Source organism: Bison bison, unplaced genomic scaffold, assembly GCF_000754665.1.
Source record: "Bison bison bison isolate TAMUID 2011002044 unplaced genomic scaffold, Bison_UMD1.0 scf7180017864066, whole genome shotgun sequence".
NCBI classification, from domain to species: Eukaryota; Metazoa; Chordata; class Mammalia; order Artiodactyla; family Bovidae; genus Bison; species Bison bison.
The window spans coordinates 7,312,286-7,327,335 of NW_011494638.1; the positions used below are offsets into that span (position 1 = coordinate 7,312,286).

Here is a 15,050-nt window from a genome sequence, read left to right on the forward strand (position 1 = left end):
TGTTGATTATTATCACTCTCACCAGGAAGACAGCATGTAGATGAACATGGGCTTCTCCCAAGTCCCCAGCCATGCTAAACTAGGGACACAGTTAAAATGCTTGGTAGCAATGTTTCTGGCATTACCATTATGGCCACAGCTAAAGAAATAAAACAATATGGCATAAGTCCCTGGGTCCTTGAGATGAAATCGACAAGACTGACAAGGAAACAATATCCTTCCAGGCCTCCTATCTCTTAAGTAGAAGAGGGCAAAAGTGAAGGGCCCCAGGCACTCGAAAAACAAGGCAGGGAGTTTTGGCCAAGAATCAGAGTCACAAGCTTAGGGAAACAGCTAAGATGTCTAGAGAGGAAATCTAGTACTTGCTTTTCCAAAAAATCCATGCCATGTTTTTTAAGTACAGTGTCTTCTTCAATGGCTGCCCTGGTGCTAAAACTGTAGGGCTGCTCACATTGACTTGACTCCAGCTGTGAATTTCTATGAAGGTGTATGCAAGAATGGCTGGATAGGAGCGGCAGTTTAGAAGTTCAGAGGCTGGGGGAATGGGTGGGGAAGGAGAGAGCAAGGAGAAAGCACTGATTAATTTTAAAAATGCTGATGTAACTCTGGTAGAGTTAAACAGAATTATGCAGGGAATAAAAGAGCCCACTAGAAAAGAATGTTTTAGCACATTTTGATAATGAGGACAGATTTCTACTACTGCATTCAAGTGTAAAGCAAAGTCAGATTGAATTTTTCCATTTAAGCATAGGGAATATAGAGAAACCAAAAAGATGTAACAAAACAAAACTCCCTGTTACAAATTTAAAAGAAATGGCAAAGTAAATGTGGTTTATCCATCTTGGGTGTTGAGCTTCTATGCTTTCTACCCACTCATAACAAGGCAAAGAAGGAGCTCTCACTTCACTCCTGTGGTTACTTAAGGAGTATTTTTATTTCCTTCAACAAAGTTCTGAAGCTAATTTATATTTAATATTCTGCTTTAGTAGACCAGTTGTGATCAAAGTCTTAACAATTTTTTTTTTCTACAATAGCTAGGAAAAGTCTGCTTTCTTCCTTTATAAAAGCATTGGCTAAGCCTTCCCTCTATAAATGTATTCCATATATTAAAGTCAAATATGAGAACGATAACACAAACCAGGTTATCCATTTTAAGTAATTGGAAGAGTAACAGGAAACCATCTTTATGTCCATCAACAGATGATTGGCTCAACAAACTAAAGCACAGTCAGGCAGTGAAATGCTAATGCAGCTTTGAGAAGGATGGGGTTTCCTCATTTTCAGCAATGTGGATGGACCTGGAGACTGTCATACTGTGTGAAATAAGTCAGCCAGAGAAAGACAAATATATGATATTGCTTGTATATGGAATCTTAAAAAAAGGGTACAAATTACAAAATTAGAAACAGAGTTACAGAGGACAAACTTACGGTCACCAGGGAATAGAGATGGGGAGAGATCAACTGGGAGACTGGGATGGACATATACACACTACTACACGGACAGAACCAACCAGAACCTACGTGTAGCACAGGGAACTCCGCTCTGTAATGATCTGTACTGGAAAGGAATCTAAAAGAGAGTGGACATATGTATATGCACACCTGACTCACTTTGCGGTACACTTGAAACTAACACATTGTAAATCAACTATGAAACAAAATAAAAAAAAATTTTTTTAAATGAAGCTTCTTAATGAATTGCTATAGAATAATCTCCAAGGGACAATGTGGAATGAAAAATCAACTGTAGAGTATGTTATAAACTCCAACTAATGTAGAATAGTAGGGAAAAAAAGAAGAGATATGAGTAGTTTCTTAGGAACACACTGTTCCCCTGAAAGGAATACAAGAGATTGGAAACAGTGGTTCCTACTACAGAGGGGAATAGTGAAAGTGAAATTCGTTCAGTTGTGTCTGACTCTTTTTGACCCCATAGACTACATAGTCCATGGAATTCTCCAGGCCAGAATACTGGAGTGGGTAGCCTTTCCCCTCTCCAGGGGATCTTCCCAACCCAGTGATTGAACCCAGGTCTCCCACACTGCAGGCGGATTCTGACTAGCAAATGAGTAGATGTGAGAACTGTGATCGTGTACTACCCTGAACCAGTTAGGTATTACCAACTGGAAGAAAACAATACGACTGGGAGAAGGACCTATTTCTCTGTTAAAGCTCTTTGGCTTCAAGCATAGCCCTTTTCTGATGGAGACAGCCCCACACCACTTTCAATCAGGGGATCTCATGACAGTTGCCAATCCTGGGTTTTACCCAGTTGGCTGAGGAGGCTTCTTGGCTCAAGCATCCAGGAAAATACTTGCTGTGTCAAAGCCATGACCTTTTCCTCCAGCCTAAAGGGTCAGTAAAGGATTGTACCATTGAAGAAAGCAAGAGAATTCCAGTGTACGTCTACAGAAACTGTCAAGAAATCGGAAAGGTCAGTGTTGAAAGGCAAGTGTTCACGACCCTCCTGGACACATACATGCATTTGTTAAATGTGAAGGATAAAGCACATAAAGTATGAAAACACATTATTATTGGTTGTGCTTCTAGACTTCATGGATACCCTGTGCATTTATTGTTTTCCACCCCACTCCCTTCCCTGGTAAACACAATTCATGTTTCTCCTTATCAGACAGACATCTAAAGTTAGCAGAACTTCCCTCTTTTATCACCAAAGAGAACAAAAATATAAAAAAAGAACCTTATTTGGAATGGAAAGAGCCTCACTGCACTGTCAGCAATGAGTAGGATACTATTTATTACTGGGCATCTAAATTTGTCATCTTGGAAGAATGCTGAGAAAGGAGGAAACATCTTCCTGGGTGGTTGAAGGATGTGTGGGTTCTGAGAGCAGCCTGGAAAGCTGACCGATGACAAACAGGCTGAAGTCACATGCCACAGCGGCTGTAGCACCACGGTGTTCACAGAACCAGTAGTGCGCCTCGGCAGGCAGCACCGGATTCCTTCTCAAAGGGTAGAAGCGACCATTCAGGTCTTCTGACGGCTACAGAGGGGCCATTAAAGACATCAGCAGCAAGATCAACACAACAGTGTCCATTTTTTTCCCCCTTGTTTTCAGAAACCCAATCTAATCCAACCCGCGGGGCAACTTACGAACCTGTGAGCTATCCATATTTACTTACATCCTGAGAGAAACTTCAGGTGAATATCAACCCTAAAGATGAGTTACAGAAAAGATTTTTAGTAGGAGACAATTCTAATTCTCATTAAAGTATAGCTTGATTTTTAAACCTACATGTACAATTCTGCCAGGTTTCCCCAAGGTTAAAGATAAACCAGCACAGCTTCATCAGGGTCCCTAGTGTGGGTGCAGAGAAGAGGCACAGACTCTCATGAGACCTTTCAGTTCTGCCCCAGCAAGATACGCCAGTCTTCTCAGCCTCTCTTCCCCCAAAAAACCCAAAGCACAGGAAAGTGGTGAGTTCTTCTGACTGGAACTAAACACTGTATCCCCTCATTTGGCAACCGTGTGCCCAAACCACTCACACTCTTCACTCTCCACGGCTGCGTAATTGCCAACTTCCTTGAAGCTGATGTTTCCCAGGTGGAGAATCCCCGCCACTATCTGTAGTACCAGCGCCTGCTCCTCCGCAAAGATCCCAATCACGTTCATGGCGTGCTGGAAGAGGGGAGAGAAACGACCCAGACAAGTCAGTCACTAGCTATGGAAGCACATCAGAAAGAAACCAAAGCTTGGATGGGGTTGTGCAGTTACACATGGCTTAGTCTGTGATGGCAGCTGGAAGTCACCATAAGACATTTTCACTGGCCAATGCCCTCTCACACATTCAAGTCTCAACACAGCGCTGGAAAGGCAGTTCAGTCTTGAAATTTCTTTTTTGTGGTTTGGTCATTCAGTCATGCCCAACTCTTCTGTGACTCCATGGACTGTAACCCACCAGGCTCCTCAGTCCCTGGGATTCTCTAGGCAGGAATATTGGAGTGGGTTGCCATTTCCTTCTCCAGGGGATTTTCCCAACCCAGGGATTGAACCCACGTCTTCTGCACTGCAGGCAGATTCTTTATCACTGAGCAACAGGGGAGCCCAGTAAATAACCTGCCGAATGTGAACATGTAATCGTCTAGAAATACATGCGAGAAGGCTCTGGAGGAAAGATGTTCAGATGCAGAGGCAGCTGCCTAGTCAACAAGTCTGTTCTTATCTCTTAATTTTCTCCTTGTTGCCACCGTCTCCCTCTAAGGGCACCAGTCTGCTTTCCAGCCACTCCAAACTCTCACAGACTTTTCTCTTCATTGGGAGGGCTGAGAATAAATTGTACTTGTGAAAGGATCTTGAAAAATTCCAGGAAAACCAAATAAAAGAATCATTATAAGAGCTTTGTTTCTGAGATCCATTAAATTAAAATAAAAGGAGATGACAGGCCTGAGTCTTAGATACCTGTATCTTAAGGGGGCTCTTTTCTAAGACCGCTGCAGGCCTGTCTGCAAGTTCTCTCCCACCTCCCGAGGCCACGTGGCCCCTTGATGCCACCTTCTTTCCGGACACCTGGGACACAGTCTGCCCCTTTCAAGCACAAATGCCAGCCCCCTTGCCACCTGAAACTGTACCTCCAACTGCCCATTCAGTTTTCCCACTTGGTTTTGGATCCAGGCTGAGGCATGAGCCAGGCTGGTATCTGACTTAAAGGGCAGTGGTGATGCAGCTCCTTGAGGCTAAATGGGTGAGTAGTCCACCTCTAGAAGGCTCTATTTTTTATTTTTAAAATTTCTTTTGACAACACCACACGGCATGTGAGCTCTTCGTTCCCTGACCAGGTTTTAAACATGTGCCCCCTGCAGTGGAAGCATGGAGTCTTAACCACTGGACCACGAGGGAAGTCTCCAGAAAGTTCTAGATTGACTGAGTTAGTAAGTTGTTTCCCAAGGATGTGAACCTTCAATAATCTACCTGAATTCAGTGTGTACCATAACGTACACACAGTGTGAAAAGAATGGAGTAAGGCTTGCCCTCTGACCTGTAAATACTGAGGTGGAGATGAGACTGAAGGTGTTCTAAGATTCCTAAACCTGATTTTTTTTTTTTTTAATATTTATTTGGCTGTATCGGGTCTTAGTTGTGGCATGTGGGATGTAGTTCCCTGACCAGGGATTGAACCTGGGCTTCCTGCATTGGGTGCCTGGAGTTTTAGCCACTGGACAACAAGGGAAGTCCCTTTAAACCTGATTAAGATAATAATTTTTGGTTTGTTTTTGTAAGGAAACAGCTCAACAACTCTAAGCTTTCGGCAAACAGGTATGGTAAATGCATTACTGAAACTAGTTTTTATGTGAATCAGAACACCTAGAGAGGGGAAATGATGAACTTTTTTATTACCCATGTTTAATCATTAAGTGCTCCTCTGGCAACTGGGCCGATGGCTATTTAAGGGTGTTTACACCTGTGTTTTAAGAAATGGAGGGCTTCCAGCAGAAAGAGGTGATATTTCAGGCTGCTCTTTGCTTTGTTCACGTCCCCTGCCCTTTCTGCCATAGACAACGCCTGGTCTAGATGTCAGATCATGCCCGGCCTGTACCAGCACTTACCAGAGTTTCCTGAAAATCCTTCTTGTCATCAATGCCATCCACCGTGTAAGACCCCGAGAGGCTCAGGTAGTAATAATAGTCCATAGTGGTGATGCCCAGGCCATGCTTCTGCTCTGGGGAGGCGCCCTCAATGAGCTGGAGCAAGAGAAAGTGGCATGTGTGTGGTGGAGCCTATGGATCAGGCAAAGGTACCACATGGGTCCCACTACCACCCACCACCCCTGGAGTCAGGTGATCAGACCTTCTACCCCTGATTCCTAAATGGATGGAAGCTCCTGGTCTCAAAAATACGAAGGGGCTTCAGAATATCTGCTCTCTGTGTAGTAGCCCCAAATCATCTTTGCAAATTCTAGTTCTTAAGTCTGATTAGACCTGCAAGGGCTGAGAATTTTCCCTTATCTGATACATCAAACTGTGCAGTTATACTGGTGAGATCCCTTGGAACAGTGGAAAGCAAGCCAGATTATCACTACTTTGTTCCTGCTCAACTTGCACATGGCTCTTTTTTTATTTTTGGTGGAGTCAAACCCTTATTTTTTATTTTCTTAATCGGAGTATATTTGTTTTACAACCTTATGTCAGCTTTTGCTGTACAACAATGTGAGTCAATGCACAAGCCTTTGTAAAGGGCAGCTGGACTCTCCATGCTTCTCACAGCACGGTGCATATTCATGTACAGCCTCAGGTCCCCCACGCAGGTGTCCTGTCCCTTGGCTTTCTGTTCTATCTCTGGTATCTACCTTAGTTCTGAGCAAGCGTCCTATAGATGTGCGAGAAAATGTTCAACAATCCATTCTCTCTCTTTTCCTGGCTATGCTATGTGGGTCTCTCTAGTTGCAGCAAGTGCAGACCTACCATCTGGCTGTGGTGCCTGGGCTTCTCATTGTGGTGATTTCTCCTGTTGCAGAGCATGGGCTCCGTGTTTGTGGCACCACGGGCCTGGTTGCCCCACAGCATGGGGAATCCTCCTGGACCAGGGATCAAACCTGTGTTCCCTGCACGGGCACATGCATTCTTTACCACTGGACCATGAGGGAACTCCTGGACAATCCATTCTTGAGGTGGGGGTGGGGAATGAATGTGTAGCAACTGCTAACTTTGGTGGTGTAAATACTTCAAACTACCAAGAAATGCCACTGAAGGAAGAAATGCACAGAGTCCATGCAAGCCAGCGCCAGCCACCACTGGCCCCCACCCCCATCCACACTTCTTCATCTTGGTTTAGTTCCTCATGTCATCCCAGCTTCACACCCTTAAAACAGGGAACCTCATCTCCTTTATGGAGAAGTTCTTGGTCATCCTATTACATCAGGTTCCCTTAGTTTTCCCTCTATCTCCTTAAAATTTGTTTGTACCACTCTTCCTTTTTCTTTTGGTTTGGTTTGGTTTTTGCTAAGGAAGAACTTCTCCCATCTCTGTCTCAGTCTTCTCCCCACCCACATCATGTACTCCTTTCACCTGAAGGTTCAAACATCCCTTTCTTTCTCTCCAACCTACTGTCACATGCTTCTTTGTCTTCTTTAGAAGCTTTTCCTTGACTCTGAAACCCTTCAAGCTACAGAATCTCCTTCCTCAACTGGTGTCTTCCTCCCCGTCACCATTCTGATGGAAAAGCTCTCATGGTTGCTTTCCGGTGGCTGAAGCCGCCAGGCCTTGCTTGGTCCCCAGGCCCTTGCCTCATCCTTCTCCCTCAAGCTCTGAATAAGTGATCCTGCCCTGCACCCCCAAGCTTCCCCTGGCTTTCGTGACACTGCAGGATCTCTGACTACTTTCCTGGCTCCTCAATGCCTCCCTCATCCCACAGGTGGTCTCCAGGTCCCCAAGTCCTAAATGGGAATGGTTTTTCTCTCCACATTCACTCCCACAGGAGTCTCACCTATTTCACAGCTTCGACTACCACTTTTATGTCAGAATCTTAAACTCTGTCTTACCCTGAACTCATCACTTCCCCAGTCTCCAGGCTGGGGTTTTCCAACTTGTGGGCAGAGGATTCTGAAGGGGGGTAGGGCTGGCATTTAGAGTACAGCATCCGGGAAATAATTATGAACTTCTGTCCAGTGCTCAATAAATAATATAGTGTGTGTGAGACATAAAATTACTTTTCAAAGACCTGTACGTGGTGCTTTGATTAATACAGTTAAAAGCATTACTGAATTGACAGAAGCTTTTAGTCATTTATAGATATTTTAAACCAATAGATTCTAACTAGAAGAATTGTTTGCCACCACCTAACATGTCTATGGAATTGAAAAGACTGAAATGGGAGCAATCAACATAGCTTATGCTATGCTATGCTAAGTCACTTCAGTCGTGTCTGACTCTGTGCGACCCCATAGATGGCAGCCCACCAGGCTCCCCTGTCCCTGGGATTCTCCAGGCAAGAACACTGGAGTGGGGTGCCATTGCCTTCTCTGCAACATAGCTTAACTTCCTTCAAATTGAATCATCATCAAACTCTAACAAAAAATTAAAAAAAAAAAAAAAAACGGAAAAAACCTAACAGTTGCAGCCGAATCTTCAAAGAAAATCTAATGTGGGTCCCCAGTATATAAAGTACTAATACAAAAATCCATACGTTAAAAAAATCGTTTATGGTATCATTACACTTTCAAACACTTAAAAAACATTCAAAACAATTATATTCCAATAAAAATCAATAATCATTAAAAAAAGATTTAAAAAATAGTTGAAACAAATGATTGCTGAAGCCTGGAACATAATTTAAAAGCATCCGGCCGACTGCTCTAACCCCAAACTCTCCATGGCTTCTGAGAGCCTAAGCCAAAACTTTTTGACATGGCAAGAAATACCTCAAGTCTTTTTTCAAGTCTTTCTTCCCACAGTTCACCTTTTGGAGACCTCTACCCTTGTAATCCGGCTGGAGCCTGGCTCATTCACTAGCTTACCTGTCCCCTCCCTCCATCTCTCCCATCTCCCCACCTCCCCATCCCTCCCTCCTTGCTTTGTTCAGACCATCTGACTCAACCTGAGTCAACCTCTCCTCCACACCATCTTGTGCCCCCTTAAAAGCTCTCCTTATTGTCCCAGCTATATCTCCCCTCGTGATCTCCTATTTAGCCAAGAATCAAACATCCCTACTTTTGTTCTGAAGTGCGTCAACACCTTATATTTTACTTTAGGGAAACTGTTGTCTTCTCACCCTAGCTAGACCTTATTCTGCCTGCAGGTAAGGGCATCCTCACAGTTCTTTCACACATGACTTGCATATCCTGCGTTAATAAAGACTCAAGGGCTGGCCAGACTAGACTATCTCACCCTGAGGACCTGAGTACCAAGAGAAGAACATTTTAAATGTGGAGAAGGAATAGAGAAGTAGGAAAGAAATAATATAAAGGAAAACCTGGTAAAATATGTGAAAACTCCGCTCGCCAGGGTTCCTCATCACCACCCTAGATTTTTCCAGAAGGAAGTTGGAGATCTTTCCACCATCTGGTTCCCCACCTGGACTGAACTGGATTTCAAAGTATTTTCCCTGCAAGAAAATTAGGGACTTCCTTTAATGGTCAGTGAACAAAAACATGATGTTCCAAACAGGCTTGGGATACAGCATATAATTCAAGGAAATTCATTAATGAAAGATATGTTCTGAATTATTCCCAGTTCTGGTCTAGACTTCCTCACTGTTTCCTATCAGACAATAACCTGTGCCTTTGTCCAATCACACAATTCTGTATCATTCTAACCCGACTAAATATGGATACACTCACTATATTCCTTCCCCTTTTCCCTTAGTAGGAGCTTGTCTGCTAAACCAGAAGCTGTAAAGAATAGGACAGAAAAATCACATGGTCCCCTTGATCTAACAAGAGTGAACTCTGCCAGCCTCTTTCAAAGGAATCAAATTTTCCCTCTGAGAGACTTATTTTCATGGCTTTGAGCAAAAGCAATTTCTTTTTATCCCAGGAGCATCTAATATGCTAACATGAAATAAAAATACTTTTATAAGTTCTTTCCAGCTAGCTGAGGGTGTGGGGATTTTTGTCATTGTTGTTCTTGTTAACATTTCCTTTTAAATGACTGCTAATAGGGAACAAAAGAGAATAAAACCCTGGACTGTAGCTGCAAAGGTGTCCACATTTGTTAAGTAAATAATTTTTTTAAAACTACAATTTAGTTTCTCTTCAGTCCTCAGAAGGGTCCAGGAGTGTATATTTAAATGAAGAAAAAGATGAGAATGTGGGTTTTAGGGAGTGGTGTGACCTAGGATCAGACTGGAGAGCATGCCCAGCCTAACTGCATTCGCATTTAATATTTTTTAAATGTGTATGCTGATGAAGTCCACCATCTCAGGGATGAAGCCTGCCAAGCCACAAGTCTCCGACCAGAACCATTAACTCACTAAGGAGAAGAAAAACACACTGCGTGTTTTTCCTCCTGTGGATAGCACCTAGTACTGCTATGCTCCTGCTAAGTTAATGTCGATTCTGGCTATCAAAAAAGCTACAAAAGAAATCCACAGTCTAATTGTCTATTTGTCTTAATCTGCTGACTCTTTCCTCTCCCTCTCCTAAAAATAAACCCCAAGACAAACATCCCGAAGCAGCAGACATAGAGGAGGACCACAAACGACTGCTATCCAAACCACAGTGGTTCACGACAAAGTCTGCTCAACAAGACCCCTCGTGCTTCCTTCCGTGGCCATCCTTCTCCATCCTTCCCTTTGGGCGTGTTCTTTCTGCAGGGAATAATTCAGTGTCCATTTGCGTCCAACCCCACCACACCACCCCATTCCCTATCAATCTAGGGAGAGAGATGAAACAAAACAGGATGTCAAAGCCACAAAGGGCAGATTTGGTAAATGGCAAACTCTCAAGTCCTTTTGTTAATGGTTCACAACCTTGGCTGCCCACTAGAAAGATCCTGGGAGCCTCTAAGAAATACTGCCCGATGCCATTCCAGACAAGAAAATCAGCTGCAGGGACTGGCACCCAGACATGAGTAGCTGTAAGAGGTCTAGCTGGTTTGTTTTTTGACTGTGCTGGATCGTCACAGCTGCGTGAGCTACTCTCCTGCAGCGATGCAAGGGCTTCTCATTGCAGTGACTTCTCCTGTTGGGGAGCACAGGTTCTAGGGTGTGTGGACTTCAGTGGCTGTGGCTCCTGAGCTGTAGAGCACAGGCTCAGGAGTTGCGGTACATGGGCTCAGTTGCTCTGCGGCATGTGAGATCTTCCCAGATCTAGGATCAAACCCATGTCCCCTGCACTGGCAGGTGGATTCTTAACCATCGGACCACCAGGGAAGTCCACCTGGGTGTTTTTCATATGTGGCCAAGTTTGAGAATCACTGCTCTAATGTAACGGGAATGCTTATACACAACTCAAAATTGTAATTTAAAAGGCAAAAATCCATAATGAGAGATCAAAAAGTTTAGTTTTGTTGTAAGCAGCCTGAGGGAAGGAGGAAACTATATAAAGAGAGGATATGATACTTTAATTCATAAATGAAAAGAAACCTCAGTTCTTGGTAATGTTTTACTTCTTAAATTAGGTACTGGGTACCTCAACGTTCACTGTTTTATTTTAAAATAGTGTTTGAAATATTTCATAATACAGTTCTTGAAACTTGAAAAGATCTGTAAGTGGAAATAGATGAATTTTGATGATTCCCACTGCAAGTCCATGTGAAGTAAAATCACCCATAATCCCACCCTGAAGCACTTCTACCTCCTCCTACTAATCACTGTAATAGTATATTCAAACATCGATTTGCAGATACCTTAATTATGCTTTATATAAATGTGCATTTTAAAATAAAAATGGGACCATATTATAAATATTGTCCTATAACCTTTTCAAAAAAATTAATAATATATTATGGATATATTTTAAAATAAATTACTATTAACAGGGAACATGGATATTATAACCTAAAAGTATTGTTGGGTCAAAGACAATGAGCATTTTAAACTTTGATAAGAACTGCCAAATTGCTCTCCTGAGAGAAGATGTCAGTCTTTAACAAATAGTGTCTTCCTCCTTAATGTTTCACCATCTGAGAGACCAAAAATGTATATGGTTTTAATTTACATTTCTCTCATTACTAATGAGCACATCTTTTGATGCCCTATCAGATTCTGCTATGAGTATGCCCGTGTGCATATGTGTGTATCTGTGTGTGTGTGTGTGTGTGTGTACTGCCTTTCTGTACGCTTTTCCCACCATTCCATCAAGGTTGTACGAAATTCTGTTATCAGAAAAATAATAAATTCTGGGTATTTCTGCTTTTCTTTACAAAAACTGACTGCTATAGCCTCCTTGTCCAAAGACAAAAGAATAATTTATATTGGAAATATCAAAGGAAATATTGATTTGGTTACTTTTCTGCTCAGTAAGGAAGGCAAAGGAAGGAAGTTGGGTAGCTAGAGAGTTAAATTTGCTCAAATCCTTATAAAAGGCAGATTGAGATTGACAATCAGGGAAGAAAAGATCCAGTGAAAAATTCATTCACATCTTTTTTCCTGTTTCATTACCTAGAAACTTCAAGATAACATAGCCCTGGCATTGAACAGAAAAATTAGAGAAGAACAAATGAGTGAATAGTTCAAATAGTATTAAACAGTGAGGAAAGGAAGGGCAATTCTGACAGATAAAACTCACCAGGGAGCTTAACAATTACTCCATGAAAACTGAGTAAGAATTCTCTTGGAAATAGAAGCTTCCTTCTAAAACAGAAGGATAAAAAAGAAATTGCTTTTCTCCAAAATTCTCACTTATTTATTTTAAAATGGAACAGAATCCACATCACAGATGGTTCCCTAAGTGCTTTACTGCCAGACATAATCTATGGTTGAGATAAGATACAAAATCTACATAAATCAAAGCTACTGAGCAAACATTCACTTCTCTGTAAACGTGGCTTTTTGTCAAAGGGAATATATTCATATTCATCCTTGCCAGCCTTCCAGTTCACCCCCTCAGGAGACACTCAGACAGAAAAATGTCTAACTAGGCATTCAAGGCATTCGGCTGATATTTTCATTACTTTTGGTAAGCAGGCCAGTTAGGAGCAACATGTAGGCTAAGGTCAGTCATTCTGGCATGTCATTATGTTACAAGAACATGCCAAACACACACACACAAGGCCAAGAGGGGTAGGGTAAGCAGTCAGCTCCCTCTGGCCGACAGACAGGAAGAAGTTTCTCTCTAAGGTGCCAGATCAAAGTTCCCCCTCCAGGGTCCACACATCTACAAAGCAAAACAAGATGACAAGACCTGGGATCTAGTCTCCTGGGTTCTTCAGTTGGGAAAGAAGGCCTTTTGTCCAGTGCCCAAAGCAAAGAAACTTCTCCAAGACCAAAGCTGACATTTCCACTTTCCTTAGGAAGGCAACTTGAGTTGAGAACTGGCTTCAAAAATTATCTTATTTATATCCCCAAGGCTCAAAAAGAACTTGAGTCAAAGGGTGAATTGAAGCCGGACAGTTCACCACTAGAGAAAAGTAAAAAAAGCTCAAAAAGGCAGCCTCCTGATAATGTGTGAAAAACCCCTATTTCCTTGGGGACACAGAACTTAAATCAGGAATGTCAACAACATCAATCAGGTGGCACTCTCTATCACAGGAAAGAAACTCACAAATCGGCTGGAGTTGTTGTTCCGGACCGTCTTGGCATTCCCGAAGGCCTCCAGCAGCGGGTTGGACTGCAGGATGATGTCCTTGACGTGCTGTTACAGCAGAAAGACCAAAGTTAGGAAGACGCAAACACCTACCCGGCAGTGAAAGGCTAGACTTGCCCGAGGACCTGGTTCCTGAATATGGTGAGGGTGAAAGGACTCAAATCCAAGTCCCTGGGATTTCCGGAGGATTTACTCTTTCCTCTCAACAGACCTGGCCCTGTTGGTATGGTCATGTCTTCCAGCTCCCCTGGCTTGATGCAGGATTCCCTGCAGCCAGGGTGCCACCACAAATCAGGATCTATGAATTTTCCCAGACTGGGTTTCCAGATTGGATGGTGCAGCTTTATGCTGTGCTCCCTGGTATATCGGGGAACATAAGAAGAAGGGGTATCTTCTTGTCTTCTGACCAGATTCTTAATCATCATGACTCCTGCTCTACTCAACTTCTGTCCTCACCTACTGCATCCCCCTCTTCACTGCAAATGAGAGTTACCTTGAGGGAAATGAAATAGTTTCTCCTCCCCTAACAACATTACAGACAAACAGACCTGTGCTTCCCAAATTTTCATGTGTCTGAATCACCTAGAAATCACGTCAAAATGCAAATACTGACTCAGTAGGTCTGAGGTGGGGCCCAAGAGTCCATGTTTCTAGCCCTGGTGTTCCTGGTGTTGCTGGTTTTGTCTGTATAGAGCCCCATTTGAGCAACAAGGATCCACACTGGATTGGGTGGAACAATTCCTGGCCTATTGGAGGGGAACAATTTGGTTTTCACATACCCCAATTCAGTGTCAGGCTGAAAAGTACAAAACACCCCATGGGCAAGACAGCTCAACAGATACGAGTTGATGTTGGAGAAGGTTTTGAACCAGTGAGTCATTCCTTGTACTTCTAATTATTCACATGCTATGGTTAAACATGTTCCAGAAATAACAAGCCTTTGGCTTGTGCTCTTTAGCTACTGACTAATTTCAAGCCAAGAGTTCTGTATTATTGTCCTCATAGGAAAACAGGAAGAGAAAGATCAACATTAAATGTCTGCAGTCGGGCCACTAGGTCGTCGTCCATAGCAAATCGGACGAGATGAAGGCACTAACCACTGATTGATTCTGCAACAGCCAAAGTGCTTCTCTGGCACCCCCTGAACATTCTGAAGATCAACAAGAACTGGAATTCCATCCACTGGGCACATGTCATTAGCAATGGGCACAGAGAGCAAATTTTGGGTGGTTCCTCCATGGAATCCATTTCAGAGTTTAGAAAGATATTTCTAAGCAGCCTATTTTCCTTTAAAAACTCATGGATTTATATGAAATTTGCTTTTGTTCATAAAATAATTTTGACTTTGTGGGTTTTCGTTAATCTTCTGTATTTGTTGTTTGCTGGCCAAACATCCCTACACCATTTACCAACACTTCACTTTCTTGTAGGGACAGAAAAAAAGAAAAGCTCTTCTTTGTCTCTTTCCCTCTTTAATGACTGACTTTTAAACTGAAAATCTTTTGCACGTATCCATCTATCTATTCATCCATCTATCCATCCATCCACTTTCAGGATGGCCAACAGAATTTCGTGGCATGTGGTAAGTATACAGGGGGAAAAAAGAAAGAGCAAATTAAAAGAGCTTGCTCCAGGTCCATCTTCTAGAGACAGGGTATGGCCACACAAATGGAGAAAAGCATATGGACTGGACCACAACAATTTAAGTCCTAAAGTTGCACTCACTGTCCAACATGGAAGCTGCTGAGCCCATGCAACACGGCCAATCCCAACTGGGATGTGCTGTAAGTGCAGAACACACAGTGGAGTCCAAAGGTTTAGGATGCAAAAGAATGTAGAGCATCTCATT

General features: G+C 42.8%; 1 protein-coding gene across 4 annotated transcripts in view; it reads right to left on the reverse strand.

Annotated features, from left to right (window-relative positions):
• The window catches only part of MYO1E (myosin IE), a 221,232-nt gene that overhangs the window by 71,754 nt on the left and 134,428 nt on the right, over positions 1-15,050 (reverse strand). For all 4 annotated transcript variants that reach the window (XM_010836828.1, XM_010836830.1, XM_010836827.1 and 1 more), the window contains 4 exons: positions 13,160-13,249; positions 8,929-9,060; positions 5,568-5,702; positions 3,510-3,642 (listed from right to left, as the gene is read on the reverse strand). In XM_010836828.1, coding sequence (XP_010835130.1) covers positions 3,510-3,642; positions 5,568-5,702; positions 8,929-9,060; positions 13,160-13,249 — 490 coding nt within the window. The remainder of the gene's footprint in view (positions 1-3,509; positions 3,643-5,567; positions 5,703-8,928; positions 9,061-13,159; positions 13,250-15,050) is intronic.